This window comes from Lipotes vexillifer, unplaced genomic scaffold, assembly GCF_000442215.2.
Source record: "Lipotes vexillifer unplaced genomic scaffold, Lipotes_vexillifer_v1.1 scaffold491, whole genome shotgun sequence".
NCBI classification, from domain to species: Eukaryota; Metazoa; Chordata; class Mammalia; order Artiodactyla; family Lipotidae; genus Lipotes; species Lipotes vexillifer.
The window spans coordinates 1,430,557-1,454,793 of record NW_006770548.1 but is presented as its reverse complement, the minus strand read 5'-3'; the positions used below and the strand labels follow the sequence as shown (position 1 = coordinate 1,454,793).

General features: G+C 44.4%; 1 protein-coding gene across 2 annotated transcripts in view; it reads left to right on the top strand.

Annotated features, from left to right (window-relative positions):
• The first annotated feature begins 808 nt into the window (after positions 1-808).
• Positions 809-24,237, top strand: part of USP4 (ubiquitin specific peptidase 4) — a 50,008-nt gene continuing 26,579 nt past the window's right edge. The window contains exons 1-6 of one of the 2 annotated variants that reach the window (XM_007446194.1): positions 809-1,057; positions 2,811-2,938; positions 6,908-7,038; positions 8,445-8,571; positions 9,198-9,343; positions 9,474-9,535. In XM_007446194.1, the coding sequence (XP_007446256.1) occupies positions 957-1,057; positions 2,811-2,938; positions 6,908-7,038; positions 8,445-8,571; positions 9,198-9,343; positions 9,474-9,535 (695 nt within the window). In that variant the 5' untranslated portion in view covers positions 809-956. The remainder of the gene's footprint in view (positions 1,058-2,810; positions 2,939-6,907; positions 7,039-8,444; positions 8,572-9,197; positions 9,344-9,473; positions 9,536-24,237) is intronic. The other variant, XM_007446195.1, reaches the window with a different exon arrangement.

Genomic DNA, 24,237 nt, shown 5'->3' with positions numbered 1-24,237 from the left:
GTATAAGGGCAGGTACTGGGTCTTATTTTTCTCTGAGGGCGGGAACTGCTAGACTCACATAAGCCAGCTGCCTGGTCTCCTCCTTGCTCTGGGTGTACTTCCCCCTCCAGGAGGAGGGCTGTGTTTTTTGTATGCAAGGTCGAGTGGGAAACATACGGTGTTGAGGACACTGTATCTTGCTGTAGCAACAAATCAGCAGCCTGGACATCTAATGTGGAGAATACACCTAGTCCTCTCCTCCCACTCCCGTTGCTATCGCCCCTCTGTGGCTGCCTGCCTCCCTGACAAAGTAAGCAGCTAGCTCAGTGGAGGGCTTGTGGAATTCAGCCTGGGCCAGGTGATTTTGGCGTCCAGACGGACACTATTGCTAATGACTAGGCCACACCGTCGAGTCCCGGTCCCAAAGCGCTGGTGCACCTGGCACTCTCCAAAATCCCTGTAAGGTCTCCCGTACAGGGACCTGGAGACCACGTTTGGGCAGCTAAAGGCTTGCCAAAGGTCTCTGCTGAAAGTGGACTGGCCGGAGTGAAAACAAGAAAATCTAGTTCCAGGGCTCCTCGCACCTGGCGCTGCGTTTATTTAAGACCAGGATAACACCGCTGGCCGGAAGGGTCGTGGGGCCTGCGGTCTGACTCCTTGAGATTACCGGGCTGGACAGGGAAAGCTGCGCCGGACGACCACCAGGCGGCGAAACCGGCCGGGCGGAGGAAGCGCCGGCTTCATGTCCGCACCGCCTCCCTTCCGGCCCCCCTTCCGGCTCCACCGCGCACTGGCGGGAGAGGGGCGGCGCGTCGTGGGGGCTGGAAACGCAGAGGCTGGCAGGCGCTGCGGACCGCGGCGAAGGGAGGGGCTTGGGCGCGCGCACATGCGCGTGTGCGTGCGTGCGTGGGCGCGGACCACAGCACGCTGTGCGCGAGCCGGATGTCCGGGCCGGTAGGGCCGGAGACACGGACCAGATGGCGGAAGGCGGGGGCTGCTGTGAGCGACCGGATGCGGAGACCCAGAAATCCGAGCTCGGGGCCTTGATGAGGACCACGCTCCAACGAGGGGCGCAGTGGTGAGCGCTGGGCCCGCCTTTCCGCCCCACAGGGCCAGGGGCAGGCGCTCAGACGCTCAGGTCTGGCCCCTCTTTCCCGGCTTGGGCAGGGGCCAGGCGGGGGCGATGTTAGTGACCCTGAGAGAGTGGCTTGACCCCCGCCCCTTAGGGGAGGGAGCCCTAGATTACCTCTGGGAAAGCGTGGGTGGAGCTGAGGGTCGTCCCGTTCCATTCGGAGCCCCACGGGGCGGATCCGGCGGACGCTAGGGCTACGGGATGGACAGAAGCGGAACGCTCCACGGGGACCTTCAGGTTGAGGAGAGGTCTTTACCTTTGAGGACTCGCTTTGTGACTTTGGGTGAAGGCGTCCACACCTCACAGACCCTGATTCCTTACTATTAAAACCAGGGTAGCGATATTTGGCGCCCCTGCCTTCAGTTGGTTGAGGCGTAGATCCGAAGTAGATACTTGTAAACTGCCGAACAGACTTCAAGGTCAGAGGCTGAACAAATGTCTGAGAGCCCCAGGTTATTTTGGTAGCAGATGTCAAAAATAATTGTGGCGGCAGCATTTCAGAGTGGGAGAGGCGGGTAGCTTAGAGCCTAACTAAAAAGAGGATTAAAAGACCAGGATTTAGAAGAGCAAGTCTGAGTCAGGAAGTTTTTCTTAATAAATTGTCTAGTAGAAGGGAGAGAACTTCCACTAGTGAAGAGATTCCTGGGTGGTATTATTGTATGGGAGCAGAAAACTGGGGCTTGTCTTTGCATTGAATATGATTGATCAACCCTCTTTAGGAAACTATGGTAGTGGTCATAATGTCCCTTATAGTGACAGAGGAATTGAGCAGGAAAGAGAAGCATTGAGATTAGGAGGAATTCAGTCTTTACAGTGTTCTCGAGCTAGCCAGGCTGTGAAAGGCAGGGCAGGCAGAAGTACTTTTAGATGATATCCTGAGTAGTGGTGGCACATGAAAAATACTCAGCAGAAGCAGAGGAAGTTTCACATAGACTAAAATCCCACTAAAAGTGTTTGGAGGGGAAAGAGCATTTTAGAGATTTGGATATACTTATGGATCCTTGTGGCCTTGGGGAAGCTGCCTGATCTCTGAAGTGTGTTGGTTGTAAAATTTGAAGGACTCACCAATATAATTGTTGTGCTTTGTTCCCCTACAGAGGTTTTCCCCTCCTTCTGTCTTAATTGTAAAACAGCATGGTGATACTTCTAAAATATAACCAGATCAACTTAATGCTTTTTTGACATATATACACATGATACACACACACACGTACACACACAAACACATTTTTTGATATCTTGTTTGGTCCTCAGAGGAAAACTGAAGTGTGTGATGTTATTACTTCATTTTTAGAAAGAAAATTGTTTTACTGTTCTTCACATCAAGCAAAGCACTATATCCAAACTGTCTGCCTGGACAAGGACCTCTACAAAGATCATTATGAAATTAATGACATGGTCATTAGCACACAAGGTTTTCCCCATAGAAAGAATTTCTTTAAACAAGCATTTTGAAGCCAGTCATTTCCTTCCTTTCATTTATGGATTCTTTCAACAATCATTTCACTTAATGGATGCCTGCCTTGGGCCAGGCTCACTGTGCCATGCAGGGCCTGGTCCTGCTCCTGCTCTTCAAAGTGTGTTTTTTAGTGGGGGTTGCTTGCTCCCCAAGTGGAAGGACCATAAAAAAATTGAGGGAGCAGCTGCAGGAACTTACAAGCTCAGCTTGTCTGTATGGTAAATTTTTGTCTGTCTCTAGGTATCTTATTGACAGCCGGTGGTTCAAGCAGTGGAAGAAGTATGTGGGCTTCGACAGCTGGGATATGTACAGTGTGGGTGAACATAATCTGTTTCCTGGCCCGATAGATAACTCCGGACTCTTTTCAGGTGCAGTATCCTGTTGCTTATCTAACTGAAATGTCCACCTGGGTAGTGGCCTGAGGTCATGTTTATCTGTAATATGGGTATCATGAACCTGACTTTCCTACTGTGAGGGGATAGAAACAAGTGTCCTTGACTTGTGTCTATAGCAGAACTCTATGCAGACCCTCATGGAAAGTTAAGTTGCTTTTTTTTTCCTAAATTAACTGCTCTTGGTAAGAGTGTGCTTCTAGCATTTTAAATTTCTGTCTGCCTGTTTCTTTTTCTCTTTTGTTCAAATTAGTTCTGCTAGAGATTTCAGATTTTAGATTAGTGTATTGAATGGAAAGAAATAGGATATCTTTTTTTTTTTTTTTTTTTTTTTTTTTTTTTTTCTGGCTTTTTCTTTCTTTTCTTTTGCGGTACGCGGGCCTCTCACTGTTATGTCCTCTCCTGTTGCGGAGCACAGGCTCCGGACGCGCAGGCTCAGCGGCCATGGCTCACGGGCCCATGTGGGATCTTCCCGGACCGGGGCACAAACCCATGTCCCCTGCATCGGCAGGCGGACTCTCAACCACTGCGCCACCAGGGAAGCCCTAGGATATCATTTTGAAACGGCATCTGGAATCTGAAATTTGGGAACCAGAATTTTCTGTGTTACCTTTGCAGTGAAGTAAATTGTAGACCTATCAACATTCATCAAGCATTCCTGTGATGGCCGTGCTTGTCATAGAAGTAGTGTAAGGGGAGGTGGAAGGTTAGTAGAGTTATGATCACAGTCAGCTCTCAATGGAAGAAGTGACTGAAAAAGTGATGTATGACACACCTGAGCTTGGCTTGCACCTTTAGATGCACAGAAATGGCAATTGGCCTTTCCTAGGCTTTGTTCTGCCTGGCTTTAGACTCCCTTGCAACCACGACAGAGGTGATCTGTTGCCTGGGCCCACAATCAGGGCAGCAGGAAGGCAGACAGTGCATGAGGCTTTTGAGGCTTGATTCAAGTACATAACACTACCTGATTGTTTTTAAAAATGAGCAGTGCTTCAGCATATACCTTGTTTTAGGGGAGGTCTGAATGACAATAATGTCATAGGCTTTGTTTACTGATGTAAGTCAGATGATGGCAGTATACCATGAAGTTACCCCAAAGGATCATTGCATTGTGTTTGCATTTTGTCCTTTTCCCTCTTTTTTTTTGAAAAGGAGAATTCTTAAGGCTTTTAATAGTATTGGTGTTGAGAATGCTAGAGCTGGAGGGACCCTCTGAAATAATTTTGCCTGACCTTCAGCTAAGGACAAGCATTCCTTCTGCGGTCTTCCAATTTGATGTCACCTGGCTTAGGCTCAAAACATTTGTTGTGTGCTTGGGAAGTGAGAAGTACATTCTGTTCAGACCCTGGAACATTGACAGTGTGGGAATGGTCTATCTCTGGCCAGTGAGGGCCACCCTCTTAGTTCTTGGGCTCTCCAGTCACCTGCCAGTCCCAGTCTGGCTGCCGTCCGCCTAGGGTCATGGGAATGACCTAGAAGGGGCTCTTGAACATGTAGGAAGGAGGGGTAGGGTAACTTGCTAATGTTGTCTGCAGAGCACCCCTCTCTTGTTTCCACTTGTGTCCCTGCTGTATATCTGGAGTCCCAATGCTTAAACCAAACTGTGCTCTCCTTTTTTGCCTTTATTTGCCTCTGTTGGAGAAATTTGCAGAGTCTAAATCCTTTTTGTAAAACTCATGTGTGATTTTTAGCATGCTGCCCTTGGACTGATCCAGTTTTAAGTGAAAATAGTGAACTGCATTGAAAATTCCAGTTAAGTTCCTGTGTTTGCTCTGTAGTGTCATAAGAATGACATTTTGAGAAAATTGTCACTGAGCCCCAGAGGAGAAAGCCTTGTAAGAATTGATGTACTTGGGGTTGATGATGCTAAAAGCTCTCGGTTCCTTTCCCACATTTAAAGATTTCTGGCTGCTGCGTGGCCAGATCTGCATAGTGCTTAGTGTTAGAAATGAAGGTGTATGTCTCCAAGTAAGACAAGTGAATAACCTTTATGAGTTTTAATTTGAAAATCAGAGAAAACCTTGGAGTTTAGGTGTCAGTTTTTTTCAGAAGCTCTTGTTTCAAGTAAACTGATAAGTACTACCCCTGTGCCATCCTTCTGTTGCTGAATAGAAAAGAGGTGGTCGGTCAGTATTAATCATGCCAGAGCTGCTGTGGAATGTGGTTGGCTCATCAGTGAGAAGGAGCCACTTCTTTTTTTTCTTTTAAATTATGGTAAAATACACATGAAATTTACCATCTGCATATTTTTAAGTGTTCAGTAGTGTAAAGTATATTCACATTGTTGCACAACCCATCTCCAGAACTTTTTTTATCTCACAAAACTGAAACTCCATACTCATTAAACAGTATTTCCAATCTCCTTTCCCCCCAAGCCCCTGGCAACCACCATTCTACTTTCTGTCTCTGAGTCTGACTATTCTAGGTACCTAACGTAAGTGGAATCATACAGTGTTTGTTTTTCTGTGACTGGCTTATTTCATTTAGCATAAAGTCCACAAGGTTTATCCATGTTAACGGCATGTCAGAATTTCCTTTTTTTAAAGGCTGAATGATATCCCACTGTGTGTATATACCACATTTTGTTTTTCCATTCATCCTTCTCACCTTGGTATTCCTGTTCTCCGAGGCTGTTTAGTTCCTTTCCTTTTTCCTTGGAAATGAAAAAGGCAGAGGTGGATCAGATCTGAAACTCACCCTGAGGAAGGGCAGAAGACCTCATGGGGTAGGGTGTAAACTGGTGGGAGAGGTGATAGGAAGCCCTGGTCACCTTGTGCATGCCATTTTTGTTTTTTTGTTTTGTTTTGTTGTTTTGTTGTTTTTGGTTTGTTTTTTTTTAACATTGTCTGCCTTGAATTACAGATGAGTTGCACCATTGTGGGTACTTTTTGCTTCGCTGGCTTCATGGCTTCATTTGTCTGGAGGAGAACAGTGGCTCCCACTACTGCGGGAGTGGGTGTAGATGGGCACAGGCTTAGCAGGGAGGCTTCCTTGATGGGAGATGATTAGTCTTCCCTTGATCCAGTCCCTTGGTCCTCCATTGAGAGAGTATGTTTCAGACCATGGATGTCCTTTTCTGACTCACAGTCATGTTGCCTCCGTGTGGGGTGTAAGATGGATGCTTAACATGTTAAAGGTGTTCTCCCTCCACATGGCCGATGTCCAGCTGTTTTCACTTGGAGTGTTGAAAACTAAGAATGCTAAATGACTCTTGGTAAAATAAATTTAACTTCAATGATTTGTTTGCTTTCTTAGTAAATGTTTCAAAGGAAGATGATATCTGACCTTAATGCAGTTTCACTAAGCAGAATATTACGTTAAATATTCATAGTAAACAATTTTAATTGTGGAATCTGGAAGTACTTTGAAAGTGTAAATTGGAGTTTTTCTCTTTTCTCGTTCCTTCTCCCTCCAACTATGGAAGAAAGACAAGTTCCTCATAAAATGTTCAGAAGGCATGGCTAAAGACTCCAGGTCTGGGGCTTCCCTGGTGGCACAGTGGTTGAGAGTCCTGAGAGATGGGGGATCTGCGCCTGTAAGCCCAGCTGGCCCATCAGTCTTTAAATTTCTCTTCTTGAAAATATGAACCAGCTTTCCTTGGGGAAGGCCAGAGAACATGAGTGTTATGGTCAGAAAGACCTTGGCTCTGCTAATCTCCCTCTATCCCTGTCACACACACACACACACACACACACACCCCCATACACTAACTGGACTTTATCTTACAGTGGCTTCCCTATATTTCAAAGTCCACCAAAAAAAAAAAAAAAAAAAAAAAAAAAGACTCCAGGTCTGCTCTGTGTTATGGCCAGTGACAGAATTTTGGAATTTTGTACTTGTTCCTATAAATGCTTTTCATGTTTCTGAAAAGTACATAAGAATCATGTAAAACAAACATTTCTGGGGAGAAGAGCAGTGAGCTATGTGCTGTTTTCCTTTTTTCAGATCCTGAGAGTCAGACCTTGAAAGAACATTTAATTGACGAATTGGACTATGTATTGGTCCCAGCTGAGGCCTGGAATAAGTTACTGAACTGGTATGGCTGTGTAGAAGGCCAGCAGCCCATTGTCAGAAAAGTGAGTACATGAATTGTTATACCTGCTGGTCAGTGTCTGTGAGTGCTCCCTGACACTGACTGGTGTTGGTTTCCTGGGGTACTGGCCATACCTAAGAAGTTGAATGGAGGCCTCCAGGCATCACAGCTGCCCAGTGGCTTGGGATATGTCCAACGGTGCAGTGAGAGCACATTCTGGAAGGTTCTGTGAGAGAAAGTTCACTTGGGGTCATATGGATATACAGTAATGTACTGCTTCTTGTTTAACTTAACCTTTCTGATATTGCTTTTCCCCCTGTGCTTTTTTGTTTGTTTGGTGTTTTTGTTTATTTTTGGCTGTGTTGGGTCTTCATTGCTGCGTGTGGGCTTTTCTCTAGTTGTGGTGAGCAGGGGCTACTCTTCGTTGAGGTGCGCGGGCTTCTCATTGTGGTGGCTTCTCTGGTTGTGGAACACATGCTCTAGGCGTGTGGACTTCAGTAGTTGTGGCTCACGGGCTCAGTAGTTGTGGTGTACAGGCTTAGTTGCTCTGCGGCATGTGGGATCTTCCCGGACCAGGGATCGAACCCGTGTCCCCTGCATTGGCAGGCAGATTCTTAACCACTGCCCCACCCACGAAGTCCCTCCCCCTGTGCTTAAGAATCTCTGCTCACACTGTTGAGTACCTCGGAAAACAGGTGTTTACATGTGAGAGAACAGCCTCTTGGAAGGCAGGCCCTGGGAGAGAAACCCAGATTGTTAGCCTCTCTGGTAGACAGGACTGGTGAGAATGCCTGATTCCCACAGTTGTTTGCTTATCCCACTGGAGGGGGACATCACAGGAGTCCACATGACTGCTGATACGTAGGCATTGGGTAAATTTCTTACTCTGCCTGGTGTTTAGTTTCCCTTCTTAGCAGAGTAGGAAAAGGCTGCAGTCCTGAGGCCAAGCTTCTAAGAGTCGCTCTTCAGGGCCAGAACTACCTTCTTTCTCCAGCTTGAAACCTGGGACTCCAAGAGGGGTTAGGTATCAAATGGTTAGGGGCATGCCAGCCTCCCACAGATGTCCGCACCTGCCCACAGTCCTGCCATGTGGCAAGCGTGCTGCCAAGGGCTTTAACTGTATTCTCTAGGCCTCTTAATTCCACAGACCCTGCAAGGGAAGCATCATGATACCCACTCAGAGATGAACAGTGACTTTCCTGTTGTGCACAGTTGTTGCCAGCTCTGGTTCCATCCAGATGCTCTTGGTTGGTCCTAATAAGTAGAAGTAAGGTTTTTAAACTAGGAGAGATGCCAGTGGCTTTAAAAATCTGTACTTCTGATCCCCCTATCACTTAAGGAAACTGGTTATCATATGGATTGTGCCTTTTGCCACTGATGAGACATGTTGCTTCTAAGACTGCCCTGGTGTGGAACCACTGCTCCTTCACCCGTGCCTCTTGTTTACAGGTTGTAGAGCATGGCCTGTTTGTCAAGCACTGCAAGGTGGAGGTGTATTTGCTGGAATTGAAGCTTTGTGAGAACAGTGACCCCACCAATGTGCTGAGTTGCCATTTCAGCAAGTCAGACACCATCGGTGAGTAGCTGGGCTGGAGTTCCAGGTATCCAGTGAGAGTGCAGGGCATTGTGGCTAATGAGAGGGAAGCTGGGGCACGCTCTTCAGACTTGTTACCCAAATAATCTCGGGTTGTGGTTACCAGTCCTGACCTGGGAGCCTGCTCCCCGGGGCATTCTTGTGGACAGCTAGGCCTGGGAATCATATTGTATAAAACACTGGGCATGGTCTCTGCCCACTTAACATATGGTAATAAGGGCGAAGAAATGCAGATTCAGAGAGATTAATGTCACTTATTCAGAAATCTCAGTGAGAAAACGGCAGAGCTGGCATTTGAAACCAAATCTATCTTACCTCCAAAGGTAAGTTTTCTGACTTTTCCATGTTGCTTCTGTGCTAAAAATGGGGACCCACATCATTAAAGAATGGGAAGCATAGGGACAATTTTTGGTTGTATGAGTGCAAGAGGATGCCCATGGAAGATGTTTGCCTTAGGAGTCACCAAGGGGCTAAGGTCGGTCAGAAGTTTTGATCCAGAGCATCCAGTGGCCATCTGAAAAGGACGGAGGATGAGCATTAGCTTGCCATGGCTGTTGCTGGCCTTGCTTCTGGAGAAAGCCCTGAGTGATGTTTCTGCCTGTCCCCAGCAACCATTGAGAAGGAAATGCGGAAGCTGTTCAACATCCCTGCGGACCGTGAGACACGGCTGTGGAACAAATACATGAGCAACACCTATGAGCAGTTGAGCAAGCTAGACAACACTGTGCAGGATGCTGGGCTGTACCAGGGTCAGGTAGGAGGGCCCAAGCCATGCCCCAGCAGACAGCTCTGCCCAGGGTGTGTGGACAGGTATCTTTTGGTTCTGAGCATGTCAACAGTGAGATGGTTTGCACATTCCTAATATGGTTTCCCCTTTCTGTCAGGTGCTAATAATTGAGCCCCAAAATGAAGATGGCACGTGGCCAAGGCAGACCCTGCAGTCAAAGTAAGTGGACTTTTTCTCCCTGCAGCTGGGCACACGGGTGTAAGAGAGACACTATTTCCTAAGGCAGTTACTTGTACTAAGAAAATAAAATTCTAGTCTCTATGACAGAGCCGGCCTGGGAGGCTGCAACGGCAGTGGCGGCTGTGACTGGGCTGGTTTAGATGAAGATGAAGATGCACGTGTCTGGGAGGATAATTGGGATGATGACAGTGTAGAGGATGACTTCTCCCATCAGTTACGAGCTGAACTAGAGAAACATAGTTATAAAATGGGGACATCATAGCATCCAGAAGTGCTGAAGCAACCTAAACTTGAACTGTTTACTAAATTCTAGAGCAGAGAACCCAGGATGGGACACTTAAAAAATGTTTATTTCATTACCCCCTTGGATTTATTTTTGTTTTTGTAACACAAAAAAATAAATGTTTTGATCTAAAAAAAAAAAAATTCTAAATCAGATGAAAACATTTTCAATTATGTATCCAGAGTCTATAATCCTGGCTTTTGGTAAGCAGCATGCTGGGCAGCCATCTCAGGGGAAGCTGTCAGGTGTGTGAACAAGGCAGTGAGCCTCTGCTTGTTGAGAATGAAAGGAGAAGAGAAGAGGCCAGGATCTGGGCCAGGATCTGCTCTGCCAAGAGGTGGCTTTGTCTCTGTCAAGGGCATTTATTTTCTCCACCTATAGTTAGAGGCTTTGATGGAAGAGAAGAGGGCTCAGGCATGGGGTCTTGCATGACTTAAAGGTAATAGTTTGATCCCTTCCCACTCTTTACCCAGGGCCCTGCTTCTCATTGTTGTCCTCGTCATTCTCTGGGAGACTTACTCTGCTCCTTAACTGGGGTTCCAGGCACTCTGTCTCAGGAGATGTTCATGTGTGGTGTGAAGTTAATGCATGTTCTGAGAAGGGGACAGAAGTGTTGAATTTTTCTTATGATATAAGATGGGGGAATCATGTCTGTGTTCCAGTAGTTAATGGGGACAGTGTTGGTCTTTGCTTTCTTCCCTCAGTCAGGCCCTGGACAGTGACTGTTTTGTAGTAATGGGCTCTTAGCTCTTTTGAAAATTATGAAAGCTCTGAGCTCTCTCTCAAGAAACATGCAGGAAGACACAACATTTTGCCAGTAATCTCAAGGGTTTTACAGACACCCTGAAGCCTAGCCATGGACTTCAGTTTAAGAAACTGTGGTCACCAGTTCTTGAGAAGATGACAAAATAGCTATGGTAGGCAGAATAATGATCATGTCCCTCCCCAGAGTCCATGTCCTAATCCCCAGAACCTTTAAATATGTTAGGTTACATGGCAAAAGGGACTTTGCTGATGTGATTAAGGATCTTGAGATGGGGAGATTATCCTGGATTATCTGGGTAGGCCCAGTATAATCATGAGGGTCCTTAAAAATGAAAGAGGGAGACAGGAGAGTCAGATGTGAGGGCAGAAGCAGAGTCAGAGTGGTGAAGTGTGAGAAAGACTCAACTGGCCATGAGCCAGGGAAGGTGGGCAGCCTCTAGAAGTCCCTAGAGCCCCCACCAAGGAACACAGCTCTGCCCACACCTTGATTTAGCTTAGTGAGGAGAATTTTGGACTTTGGACCTCCAAAACCGTAAGATAATAACTTTGTGTTGTTTAAGCCCCGAAGTTTGTGGTAATTTGTGACAGCAGCCATAGGAAACAAATATACTAGCCCAGGCTGCTGACTCCCTTCTTGGAATGGAAATGCCACAGAACCAAGAGAAAATAACATAAAAACTGCGACAACCCCCTTGGGAGAAGGTGCTTGGATTCTAGTCTGTGAGGTAGGGTTGACAGCTTGGAGTGGAAGAGCCTGTATGTACTGGCCAAGGGAGACTGTTTTCAGTTGTGCCTTTTTCTCTTCCTACTGATGCTTTTCCCCATCCCTTCCACACCCTCAGGCCTAAGAGATTCCAGTGAAGGGAAACAGCTTTTGGAAAAGAGGAGTGCCTCATTGAGATGCCCTGAAGGTTTGAGTCTCCTGGTAGAGGGTGTCCAATGGTGAATGAGCTCAGAGCAGAAGTCCTAAGTCACATTCGCCTCCCTACTCCCTCAGTAGTGCCAGACACTGTTCTAGATGCCAAGGATACAGCAATAAACAAAACAAAGTTTCTACCCTCAAGGAGCAGAAAATAGATAAATAAAAAAAATACACGTCTGAAGATTTACAAGTACTGTGGGAAAAAATCAGGGAAGAAAATAAGCAAGTGCTAAGGCTTTGGGCATATTTAAACAGGCCGGTGGGGAGGCCCCACTGAGGTACCATTTGAACATGGTCATGAAGGAGGCGAGGAAATTAGCAGTGAGTGTGGTGAGGAGAACAGCTTTGTGAGGCAGAGGTGACAGCAGATGGAGAAGTCCTGAGGCAGAGCAGGCCTGGTTGAAGGCCAGCAGGAGTTTGTTATGGCTGGTCCTTGGAGGGATGACAGGAGGGCTGAGGGGATGAGGCCCAAGAGATGCTGCAGCGGTTGGCCTGTGATCCTTGTGAGACTCTAGCTTCCATCTTTGCCTTTCCGTGAGGTGGGGAGCTCATTTGAGGGGTATGGTGAGTGAGGAGCGGGGTGACCTCACCTGGTGAACGGCTCACAGGGAGCCACAACGAGAAGCTGACAAGTATAGTCAGAATTAAAGGAAAGTGACAAATTGACAGGTTGTGCTAGTTGGAGCAGAATTCATATTCCCAGCTGCTTAGGAGGACGGAAGAAGCATAATGGAAATCCTAAAGAAAAAGAGGAAATGGGTACATGAAAGAGGAACAAGGAGATACCTATGTGGGAACAGAGAATTCAGGGGCTGGGTTGAGTAGCAGAATGGATGTAGCTCAAGACTTGAGTGTAGAAGTCAGAAGGTCAGGTTGAAGAATTCTAGGGGATAAGGAGGTGAAAGATAATAGAAGAAAAGTGCTGTGGAGGATGGGAGTAGAAATGTCAGTGTCCAGATAATAGGAATCTCAGAAGCAGAGAGGAAATGATGGACAGGGGAAGAAAATGTTAGAAGAAATAATGACCAAGAGTTTCTCAGAAATCATGAAAGAGGATACATCTTTTTTTTTTTTGCGATACGCGGGCCTCTCACTGTTGTGGCCTCTCCGGTTGCGGAGCACAGGCTCCCGACGCGCAGGCTCAGCGGCCATGGCTCACGGGCCTAGCTGCTCCGCGGCATGTGGGATCTTCCCGGACCGGCGCACGAACCCGTGTTCCCTGCATCGGCAGGCGGACTCTTAACCACTGTGCCACCAGGGAAGCCCGAGGATACATCTTAAATGTAAAGAATGCTAAACATGACAGAAAAAACAAAGCCCACACCAAGACACGTAGGGAAAATGTCAAATCTGTTTGAAAGAGAAAGTCACAGTGAGAAGCAGATTAATATCAAACTTCGCACCAGCCACAATGGACCTAGGAGATACTTCTTCAGTATCAAAGTAAGAAAACTTTAAATATTTATTTAGGCTGTGTCAGGTCTTAGTTGTGATACATGGGATCTTTATTATTTATTTATTTATTTAAATTTATTTATTTATTTTTGACTGTGTTGGGTCTTCATTGCTGCATGCTAGTTGCGGCGAGTGGAGGCTACTCTTCTTTGCGGTGTGCGGGCTTCTCACTGCAGTGGCCTCTAGTTGCAGAGGACGGACTCTAGGGTGCGCTGGGTTCAGTAGTTGTGGCGCACGGGCTCAGTTGCTCCGCGGCATGTGGGATCTTCCCGGACCAGGGCTCAAACCCATCTCTCCTGTATTGGCAGGTGGATTTTTAACCAGTGTGCCACCAGGGAAGCCCAGACACATAGGATCTTTAGTTGCAGCACATGGCTCATAGTTGCGGCACGCTGGCTCTTAGTTGCAGCATGTGTGTGGGATCTAGTTCCCCAGCCAGGGATCAGACCTGGGCCCCCTGCATTGGGAGTGTGGAGTCTTACTCACTGGACCACCAAGGAAGTCCCAAAGGAAGATAACTTTAAAACTAGAATTTTTTTTTTTCTTTTTTTTTCTTTTTTTTTTGTGGTACGCAGGCCTCTCACTGTTGTGGCCTCTCCCGTTGCAGAGCACAGGCTCCGGACGCGCAGGCTCAGCGGCCATGGCTCACGGGCCCAGCCACTCTGTGGCATGTGGGATCTTCCCGGACCGGGGCACAAACCCGTGTCCCCTGCATCGGCAGGTGGACTCTCAACCACTGCGCCACCAGGGAAACCCAAAAACTAGAATTTTAAAACCTACTAAACTGTTATCTGAATGTAAAGATAATTTTCTCTGGCACAGATGACTTTAGAAAGTTTTCTACACAGAGCTCCTCTTTGAAAACCTCTTGGGGGAAGTAGTGTTAATGTCCAGGAGCAGGCAGTAAAATCCAGAAGGTGCAAGGGAGAGTATACAACTAGTGAAGTGTTCTGTTGACCAGAAATGCAAGGACTTTATGACTTTGGAGTGAGCAAAGATTTTTTACACAAGACACAGCACCACAAACCATAGAGGAGGACGTGGATAGAGTGGATAACTTTTTTTTTCTTAAGGTTTTTGTTTTTTTACAATAAATTTATTTTTATTTTTGGATGCATTGGGTCTTCGTTGCTGTGTGCGGGCTTCTCTCTAGTGGCGAGTGGGGACTACTCTTTGTTGTGGTGCACAGGCTTCTCATTGCAGTGGCTTCTCTTGTTGCGGAGCAAGGGCTCTAGGCGTGCGGGCTGCAGTAGTTGTGGCATGTGGGCTCTAGAGCACAGGCTCAGTAGTTGTGGCTCACGGGCTTAGTTGCTTTGCGGCATGTGGGATCTTCCTGGACCAGGACTCCAACCTGTGTACTCTGCACTGGCAGGTGGATTCTCAACCACTGCGCCACCAGGGAAGCCCGAGTGGATGACTTTTAAATTCAGGACTGTTCTAAAAGAGTGAAAAGGCAAGCCACAGAGTGAGAAAGGTATTTGCAATACGTATGTCTGACAGATTGTTTATATCCAGAATTTCAAAGAAACCCCTTAATGTCAGTAAGAAAAAGTCAGACACCCCTTCTAGAAAAAAGGGCGAGAAAACCTATAACAGTCACTTTAAGAAAGAGGCTACCGGACTTCCCTGGTGGCACAGTGGTTAAGAATCTGCCAGCCAAAAAAAAAAAGAAAAAAAAAAAGAGTCTGCCAGCCAATGCGGGGGACACGGGTTCGAGCCCTGGTCCGGGAAGATCCCACATGCTGCGGAGCAGCTGAGCCTGTGCGCCACAACTACTGAGCCTGCACGCCACAACTACTGAGCCTGCACTCTAGAGCGGCAAGCCACAACTACTGAGCCCTCATGCCATAACTACTGAAGCCTGTGCACCTAGGGCCCATGTTCTGCAAAAAGAGAAGCCACCGCAGTGAGAAGGCTGCACACTGCAACAAATGGTAGCCCCCACTCTCCGCAACTAGAGAAAGCCCATGTGCAGCAACGAAGACCCAACACAGCCAAAAATAAATTAATTAAAATAAATTTTAAAAAAAAGAGGCTACCTTGTGGCTAGCGACCATATGGAGAGGTGCTCAACCTCAGCAGTCATCCAGAAATGACAAATTAAAACCATAATGCAGTGCTTCTGCACATCCCCCAGAATGCTTACATGAAAAAGACAGATAGTGTCAAGTGTTGTAGAGGTGTTGGACCCTGCTGATGGGGCATATAAACTGGTATAGTGACTTTAGAAGGTTTAGCAACAAGTACTAAATGACGAATTGTGTGCATATTCTACAACCCAGCAATCCACTCTTAGGCATACAGAAATATATCTCACATTCACTTGAGGATATATTCACAGATGTTCACGACAGCACAGCTTGTCATAGTCACAAACTGGAGCTAACCTAAATGTCCACCAAAAATAGAATGGATAGATAAATTGTGGTGTATGCATGCAATAGAATTCTCTCCAGCCACAGCAACATTGAGTCTCATAAACCATGTGAATGAGAAGCCAGACACAAAACGTGGCATACTGTTTGAGTCCCTTGATATAAAGCTTAAGAACCGGCAAAACTGATCTATGGGTGTCAAGGTCATGATGGAGGTTAGCTTAGGGAAGAATCATGACTGCAGGGAGCGTGAGGAAGACACCTGGCGGGTGGTGCTGTCCTGTTTTTTGGTCTGAGGATAGGGGTATTCGCTTGGTGAGAATGTCTTGATTTTTTTTTTTGGCTGTGCCATGCCTCTTTTGGGATTTTAGTTCCCCAGCCAGGGATTGAACCCAGGCCATGGCTATGAAATCGCCAAGTGCTAACCACTGGACCACCATGGAATTCCCAGGAATGTCTTGATTTTTGTACTCTCATAATGTATATATTTCTCTATGTAATATACTTCAATAAAAAGTTTTTAAAAAGTTTAGTAATAGTAAGAAGAAAGGTTTAAGAAAGCAGCCTTTATCAATAACAATCCAGAAGTAAATACTGGGTAATCCCAACATGGAAGACAGTTGAGACAGGAAGTAGTAAAGAGAGATGAGAATGTCCTGAACTGCTTTTGCAGGGAAATGTAGTTAATAAGTTGAAGTAATTGATGGGGAAAAATAAAAACAGTTATAGATCCTAGTAAGTTAGTGGAGTAACTACCAGAAATACGAAAGTAGAATTTACGTCTTTTATATAACATGTTGTATTGATTAGGAAAGTTCTGGTGGCAACGAAGAAAGACCTGAAAGTTAGCATGTCGAGCAATGTAGATGGTTATATCTTTCCAAAAAGAATTTCTGAGGTGGGCAGTTCAATGCTGCTATTATTAGAAATCCAGCTGTTTTGTCATGTTGCTCTACTGTGCATGGCTTCAACTTTGAAGGTGGTCAACTCAGGGTCCATGATGACTGCTGGAGCTGGACCAATCATTTATGCATTCAAGTAGCTGAGGAGGAATTGGGAAGAAGGACATGCCCCTTCCTTTTTTTTTTTTTTTTTTTTTTTTTTTTGCGGTATGCGGGCCTCTCACTGCCATGGCCTCGCCCATTGCGGAGCACAGGCTCCGGACACGCAGGTTCAGCGGCCATGGCTCACGGGCCCAGCCGCTCCGCGGCATGTGGGATCTTCCCAGACCGGTGCACGAACCCGTGTCCCCTGCATCGGCAGGCGGACTCTCAACCACTGCGCCACCAGGGAAGCCCTGCCCCTTCCTTTTAAAGAAATTTCCCAGAAATCACATAGAGGATCTGCCTTTACATCTCTGGCCAATTATATGACCACATCTGGCTTCAAAGGAGGCTGGGAAATGCCTTTTAGCAGTTGGAAGGGCTCTAACTAAAACTTGGGATTTGTAAACTAAAGAACAGAAGAATAGCCATGGGGAGGTGAAAGGGAAAAAAAAAAAACTTAAAAAAAATTTTTTTTAATTTATTTTTTTATGTAGCAGGTTCTTATTAGTTATTTTTTTTTTTTTTTTTCGCGGTACGCGGGCCTCTCACTGTTTTGGCTTCTCCCGTTGTGGAGCACACCCATGGCTCACGGGCCCGGCCGCTCCGCGGCATGTGGCATCTTCCCGGACCGGGGCACGAACCTGTGTCCCCTGCATTGGCAGGCGGACTCTCAACCGCTGCGCCACCAGGGAAGCCCTAGTTATCTATTTTATACATATTAGTGTATACATGTCAGTCCCAATCTCCCAATTCATCCCACCCCCCCCACCACCACCCCTGCCACTTTCCCCCCTTGGTGTTCATACGTTTGTTCTCTACATCTGTGTCTATTTCTGCCCTGCATACCAGTTCATCTATATCATTTTTCTCGTTTCCACATATATATGTTAATATATGATATTTGTTTTTCTCTTTCTGACTTACTTCACTCTGTGTGACAGTCTCTAGATCCATGCACGTCTCTATAAATGACCCAATTTCGTTCCTTTTTATGGCTGAGTAATATTCCATTGTATATATGTACCACGTCTTCTTTATCAGTTCGTCTGCCAATGGCATTTAGGTTGCTTCCATGACCTGGGTATTGTAAATAGTGCTGCAGTGAACATTGGGGTGCATGTGGCTTACTTACTTAGTTTTTAATTTTAATTTTAATTTTTATTTTTGGCTGCATTGGGTGTTTGTTGCTGCGCGCGGGCTTTTCTCTAGTTGTGGCGAGCAGGAGCTCCTCTTCCTTGAGGTGTGTGGGCTCCTCATTGGGTGGTTTCTCGTTGCAGAGCACAGGCTCTAGGCGTGCGGGCTTCAGTAGTTGTGGCACTTGGGCTCAGTAGTTGTGGCTTGCAGGCTCTAGAACGCAGGCTCAGTAGCTGTGGCGCATGGGCTTAGTTGCTCCATGGCATGTGGAATCTTCCCGGACCAGGGCTCAAACCTGTGTCCCTTGCATTGGCAGGTGGATTCTTAACCACTGCGCCACCAGGGAAGCCCATGGGTGTGTCTTTTTAAATTGTGGCTTTCTCTGGGTATTTGCCCAGTAGTGGGATTGCTGGGTTATACGGTAATTCTATTTTTACTTTTTTAAAGAACCTCCATACTGTTCTCCATAGTGGCTGTATCAATTTACATTCCCACCAACAGTGCAAGAGGGTTCCCTTTTCTCCACACCCTCTCCAGCATTTGTTGTTGGTAGATTTCCTGATGATGCCCATTCTGACTTGTGTGAAGTGATACCTCATTGTAGTTTTGACTTGCATTTCTCTAATAATTAGTGATGTTGAGCAGCTTTTCATGAGCTTCTTGGCCATCTATAAGTCTTCTTTGGAGAAATGTCTGTTTAGGTCTTCTGCCCATTTTTGGATTGGCTTGTTTGTTTTTTTAATGTTGAGCTGCATGAACTGTTATATATTTTGGAGATTAATCCTTTGTCGGTTGATTCATTTGCAAATATTTTCTCCATTCTGAGGGTTGTCTTTTCGTCTTGTTTGTAGTTTGCTTTGCAAAAGCTTTTAAGTTTCATTAGGTCCCATTTGTTTATTTTTGTTTTTATTTCCATTACTCTAGGAGATGGATCAAAAAAGATCTTGCTGTGATTTATGTCAAAGAATGTTCTTCCTATGTTTTCCTCTAAGAGTTTTATAGTGTCCGGTCTTACAGCTAGGTCTCTAATCCATTTTGAGTTTATTTTTGCGTATGGTGTTAGGGAGTGTTTGATTTCATTCTTTTACATGTAGCTGTCCAGTTTTCCCAGCACCACTTATTGAAGAGACTGTCTTTTCTCCATTGTATATCCTTGCCTCCTTTGTCATAGATTAGTTGACCATAGGTGCGTGGGTTTATCTCTGGGCTTTCTATGCTGTTCCATTGATCTATATTTCCGTTTTTGTGCCAGTACCATATTGTCTTGATTACTGTAGCTTTTTAGTATCGTCTGAAGTCAAGAAGTCTGATCCTTCAGCTCCGTTTTTTTCCTTCAAGACTGCTTTGGCTATTCGGGATCTTTTGTGTCTCCATACAAATTTTAATATTTTTTGTTCTAGTTCTGTAAAAAATGCCACTGGTAATTTGATAGGGATAACATTGAATCTGTAGATTGCTTTGGGTAGTATAGTCATTTTCACAATATTGATTCTTCCAGTCCAAGAACATGGTATATCTCTCCATCTGTTTGTGTCATCTTTGACTTCTTTCATCAGTGTCTTCTAGTTTTCTGAGTACACGTCTTTTACCTCCTTAGGTAGGTTTATTTCTAGATATTTTATTCTTTTTGTTGCAGTGGTGAATGGGATTGTTTCCTTAATTTCTCCTTCTGATCTTTCGTTGTTAGTGTATAGGAATGCAAGAGATTTCTGTGCATTAATTTTGTATCCTGCAGCTTTACCAAATTCATTGATTAGCTCTAGTATTTTTCTGGTGGCATCTTTAGGATTCTCTGTCTATAGTATCATGTCATCTGCAAACAGTGACAGTTTTACTTCTTCTTTTCCAGTTTGTATTCCTTTTATTTCTTTTTCTTCTCTGATTGCTGTGGCTAGGACTTCCAAAACTATGTTGAATAATAGTGGCGAGAGTGGACATGCTTGTCTTTTTCCTGATCTTAGAGGAAATGCTTTCAGTTTTTTCACCAGTGAGAATGATGTTTGCTGTGGGTTTGTTGTATATGGCCTTTATGATGTTGAGGTAGGTTCCCTCTGTGCCCACTTTCTGGAGAGTTTTTATCATAAATGGTTGTTGAATTTTGTCAAAATCTTTTTCTGCATCTGTTGAGATGATTATATGGTTTTTATTCTTCAATTTGTTAATATGGTGTATCACATTGATTGATTTATGTATACTGAAGAATCCTTGCATCCCTGGCATAAATCCCACTTGATCATGGTGTATGATCCTTTTAATGTGTTGTTGCATTCTGTTTGCTAATGTTTTGTTGAGGATTTTTGCATCTATATTCATCAGTGATACTGGTCTGTAATTTTCCTTTTTTGTAGTATCTTTGTCTGGTTTTGGTATCAGGGTGATGGTGACCTCATAGAATGGGTTTGAGAGTGTTCCTTCCTCTGCAATTTTTTGGAAGTTTGAGAAGGATGGGTGTTAGCTCTTCTTTAAATGTTTGATAGAATTCACCTGTGAAGCCATCTGGTCCTGGACTTTTGTTTGTTGGAAGATTGTTAATCACAGTTTCAATTTCATTACTTGTGATTGGTCTGTTCATATTTTCTATTTCGTCCTGGTTCAGTCTTGGTAGGTTATACCTTTCTAAGAATTTGTCCATTTCTTTCAGGTTGTCCATTTTATTGGCATGGAGTAGCTTGTAGTAGTCTCTTAGGATGCTTTGTATTTCTGCGGTGTCTGTTGTAACTTCTCCTTTTTCATTTCTAATTTTATTGATTTGAGTCCTCTCCCTCTTTTTCTTAATGAGTCTGGCAAAAGGTTTATCAGTTTTGTTTATCTTCTCAAAGAACCAGCTTTTAGTTTTATTGATCTTTGCTATTGTTTTCTTTGTTTCTATTTCATTTATTTCTGCTCTGGTCTTTATGATTTTTCGTTTTACTAACTTTGGGTTTTGTTTGTTCTTCTTTCTCTAGTTCCTTTAGGTGTAAGTTTAGATTGTTTATTTGAGATTTTTCTTGTTTCTTGAGGTAGGCTTGTATTGCTATAAACTTCCCTCTTAGAACTGCTTTTGCTGCATCCCATAGGTTTTGGATCATTGTGTTTTCATTGTCATTTGTCTCTAGGTATGTTTTGATTTCCTCTTTGATTTCTTCAGTGATCTCTTGGTTATTTAGTAATGTATTGTTTAGCCTCCATGTCTTTGTGTTTTTTATGTTTTTTTCCCTGTAATTTGTTTCTAAGTTCATAGCGGTGTGGTCGGAAAAGATGCTTGATAGGATTTTAGTTTTCTTAAATTTACCAAGGCTTGATTTGTGACCCAATATATGATCTATCCTGGAGAATGTTCTGTGTGCACTTGAGAAGAAAGTGTAGGACTTCCCTGATGGCGCAGTGGTTAAGAATCCGCCTGCCAATTCAGGGGACGCTGGTTTGAGCTCTGGTCTGGGAAGATCCCACATGCCGCAGAGCAACCAAACCAGTGTACCACAGCTCTTGAGCCTGTGCTCTAGAGCTTGCGAGCCACAGCTACTGAGCCCGTGTGCCACAACTACTGAACATGCGCACCTGGAGCCCATACTCCGCAACAAGAGAAGCCCCTGCAATGAGAAGCCCCCGCTCGCCGCAACTGGAGAAAGCCCATGCAAAGCAATGAAGAACCCAACACAGCTAAAAATAACTAAATAACTAAATAAATTCATTTATTTTTAAAAAAAGCGACAAGTCTTAAAGAAATTTTTTTAAAAAGTGTAATCTGCTGTTTTTTGATGGAATATCCTATAAATATCAATTAAATCTATCTGGTCTATTGTGTCATTTAAAGCTTGTGTTTCCTTATTAATTTTATGTGTGGATGATCTGTTCATTGGTGTAAGTGAGGTGTTAAAGTCCCCCACTATTATTGTGTTACTGTTGATTTCGTCTTTCATAGCTGTTAGCAGTTGCCTTATGTATTGAAGTGCTCCTATGTTGGGTGCATATGTATTTATAATTGTTATATCTTCTTCTTGGATTGATCCCTTGATCATTATGTAGTGTTCTTCCTGTCTCTTGTAATATTCTGTATTTTAAAGTCTGTTTTATCTGATATGAGTATTGCTGCTCCAGCTCTCTTTTGATTTCCATTTGCATGGAATATCTTTTTCCATCCCCTCACTTTCAGTCTTTATGTGTTCCTAGGTCTGAAGTGGGTCTCTTGCAGGCAGCATATATATGGGTCTTGTTTTTGTATCCATTCAGCAAGCCTCTGTCTTTCGGTTGTAGCATTTAATCCATTCACATTTAAGGTAATTATTGATATATATGTTCCTATTACCATTTTCTTTCTTTTTTTAAATGGTATTTTATTTATTTATTTAATTTATTTTTGGCTACTTTGGGTTTTCGTTGCGGTGCACGGGCTTTCTCTAGTTGTGGCAAGCGGGGGCTACTCTTCGTTGCAAAGCATGGGCTCTAGGTGTGTGGGCTCAGTAGTTGTGGTTTGTGGGCTCAGTAGTTGTGGTTTGTGGGCTCAGTAGTTGTGGTTTGTGGGCTCAGTAATTGTGGCTCATGGGCTCTGTAGTTGTGGCTCATGGGCTCAATAGTTGTGGCTCGCGGGTTCTAGAGCACAGGCTCAGTAGTTGTGGCACATGGGCCCAGGTGCTCCACAGCATGTGGGATCTTCCTGGGCCTGGGCTTGAACCCATGCCCCCTGCATTGGCAGGCAGATTCTTAACCACTGTGCCACCAGGGAAGCCCCTTATCATTTTCTTAATAGTTATGGGTTTATTTTTGTAGGTCCTTTTTTTCTCTTGTGTTTCCCACTTAGAGAAGTTCCTTTAGCATTTGTTGTAGAGCTGGTTTGGTAGTGCTGAATTCTCTTAGCTTTTGCTTGTCTGTAAAGCTTTTGATTTCTCTGTCAAATCTGAATGAGATCCTTGCCAGGTAGAGTAATCTTGGTTGTAGTTTCTTCCCTTTCATCATGCCATTCCCTTCTGGCTTGTAGAGTTTCTGCTGAGAAATCAGCTGTTAACCTTATGGGAGTTCCCTTGTATGTTATTTGTCATTTTTCCCTTGTTGCTTTCAGTAATTTTTCTTTGTCTTTAATTTTTGTCAACTTGATTACTATGTGTCGTGGCGTGTTTCTCCTTGGGTTTATCCTGCCTGGGACTCTCTGCGCTTCCTGGACTTGGGTGGCTATTTCCTTTCCCATGTTAGGGAAGTTTTAGACTATAATCTCTTCAAATATTTTCTCTGGTCCTTTCTCTCTCTCTTTTCCTTCTTGGACCCCTATAATGCGAATGTTGTTGCATTTAATGTTGTCCTAGAGGTCTCTTAGGCTGTCTTCATTTCTTTTCATTCCTTTTTCTTTATTCTGTTTTGTGGCAGTGAATTCCACCATTCTGTCTTCCAGGTCACTTATCTGTTCTTCTGTCTTAGTTATTCTGCTGTTGATTCCTTCTAGTGTATTTTTCATTTCAGTTATTGTAATGTTCATCTCTGTTGGTTTGTTCTTTAATCCTTCTAGGTCTTTCTTAAACATTTCTTGCATCTTCTCGATCTTTGCCTCCGTTCTTTTTCCAAGGTCCTGTATCATCTTCCCTATCATTATTCTGAATTCTTTTTCTGGAAAGTTGCCTAACTCCACTTCATTTAGTTGTTTTTCTACAGTTTTATCTTGTTCCTTCATCTGGTACAGAGTCCTCTGGCTTTTCATTTTGTCTATCTGTGGATGTGGTTTTCCATCTGTGCTACAACAAAGACCCAACACAGCCAAAAATAAAAGCAAATAAATCAAAAAATTAAAAATAAAATACATGAATAAAATAAAATAAAAAAGGGAAACTCAGGCGGAAGGCAAGAAAGAAGGGAAAAAACAACTGAAAAATATGGTTATTAGAAAGCAAGGGAGATTGAATTAAGTCCAGCTATAACAGTAATTAGAATAACTGTAGATGGGTTCAACTTGTTAAAAAGACAAGCTCTCAAATCAGACTTTTTTTTTTTTAAACCAGCCCTGTTCAGTAGTCCATTGTCTGTCAGAGACGACACAGGATAAAATTGAGGGAATGGGAAAGCACATCAAGTGAGTATGTCATCCAGGGAAAGACAATGATTGGCTTAATCCTTTTTTTTTTAACCCACTTGTAGAATCAGTTTTACGTATATCCTGACAGGAGAACAGCATAATGAAATTGTTTTCATTCAGCTCCTTTATTCACTAGTGAGAGCCACCTGGTAAACTCTGAGCATTTTCAGATGTTTTTTTCCTTCCTGTGGATTGCTCCAACCTCTGTGTTAGTGCTTCCAAGGTTCTCTATCAATCTGGCCCCATTTTTTCTGTTTCTCAAACTCTTTATTTTATTTTATTTTATAACTTTATTAATTTAATTTTGGCTTCGTTGGGTCTTCGTTGTTGCACACAGGCTTTCTCTAGTTATGGTGAGTGGGGGCTACTCTTTGTTGCGGTGCAGGGGCTACTGTTTGTTGTGGTGCACTGGCTTCGCATTGCGGTGGCTTCCCTTGTTGTGGAGCACGGGCTCTAGGCGCGTGGGCTTCAGTAGTTGTGGCACACGAGCTCTAGAGCTCAGGCTCAGTATTTGTGGCGCACGGGCTTAGTTGCTCCATGGCATGTGAGATCTTCCTGGACCAGGGCTCGAACCCGCGTCCCCTGCATTGGCAGGTGGATTCTCAACCACTGAGCCACCAGGGAAGCCCCTCTCTAAAACTCTTTAATTCTCTCTAACTTTACT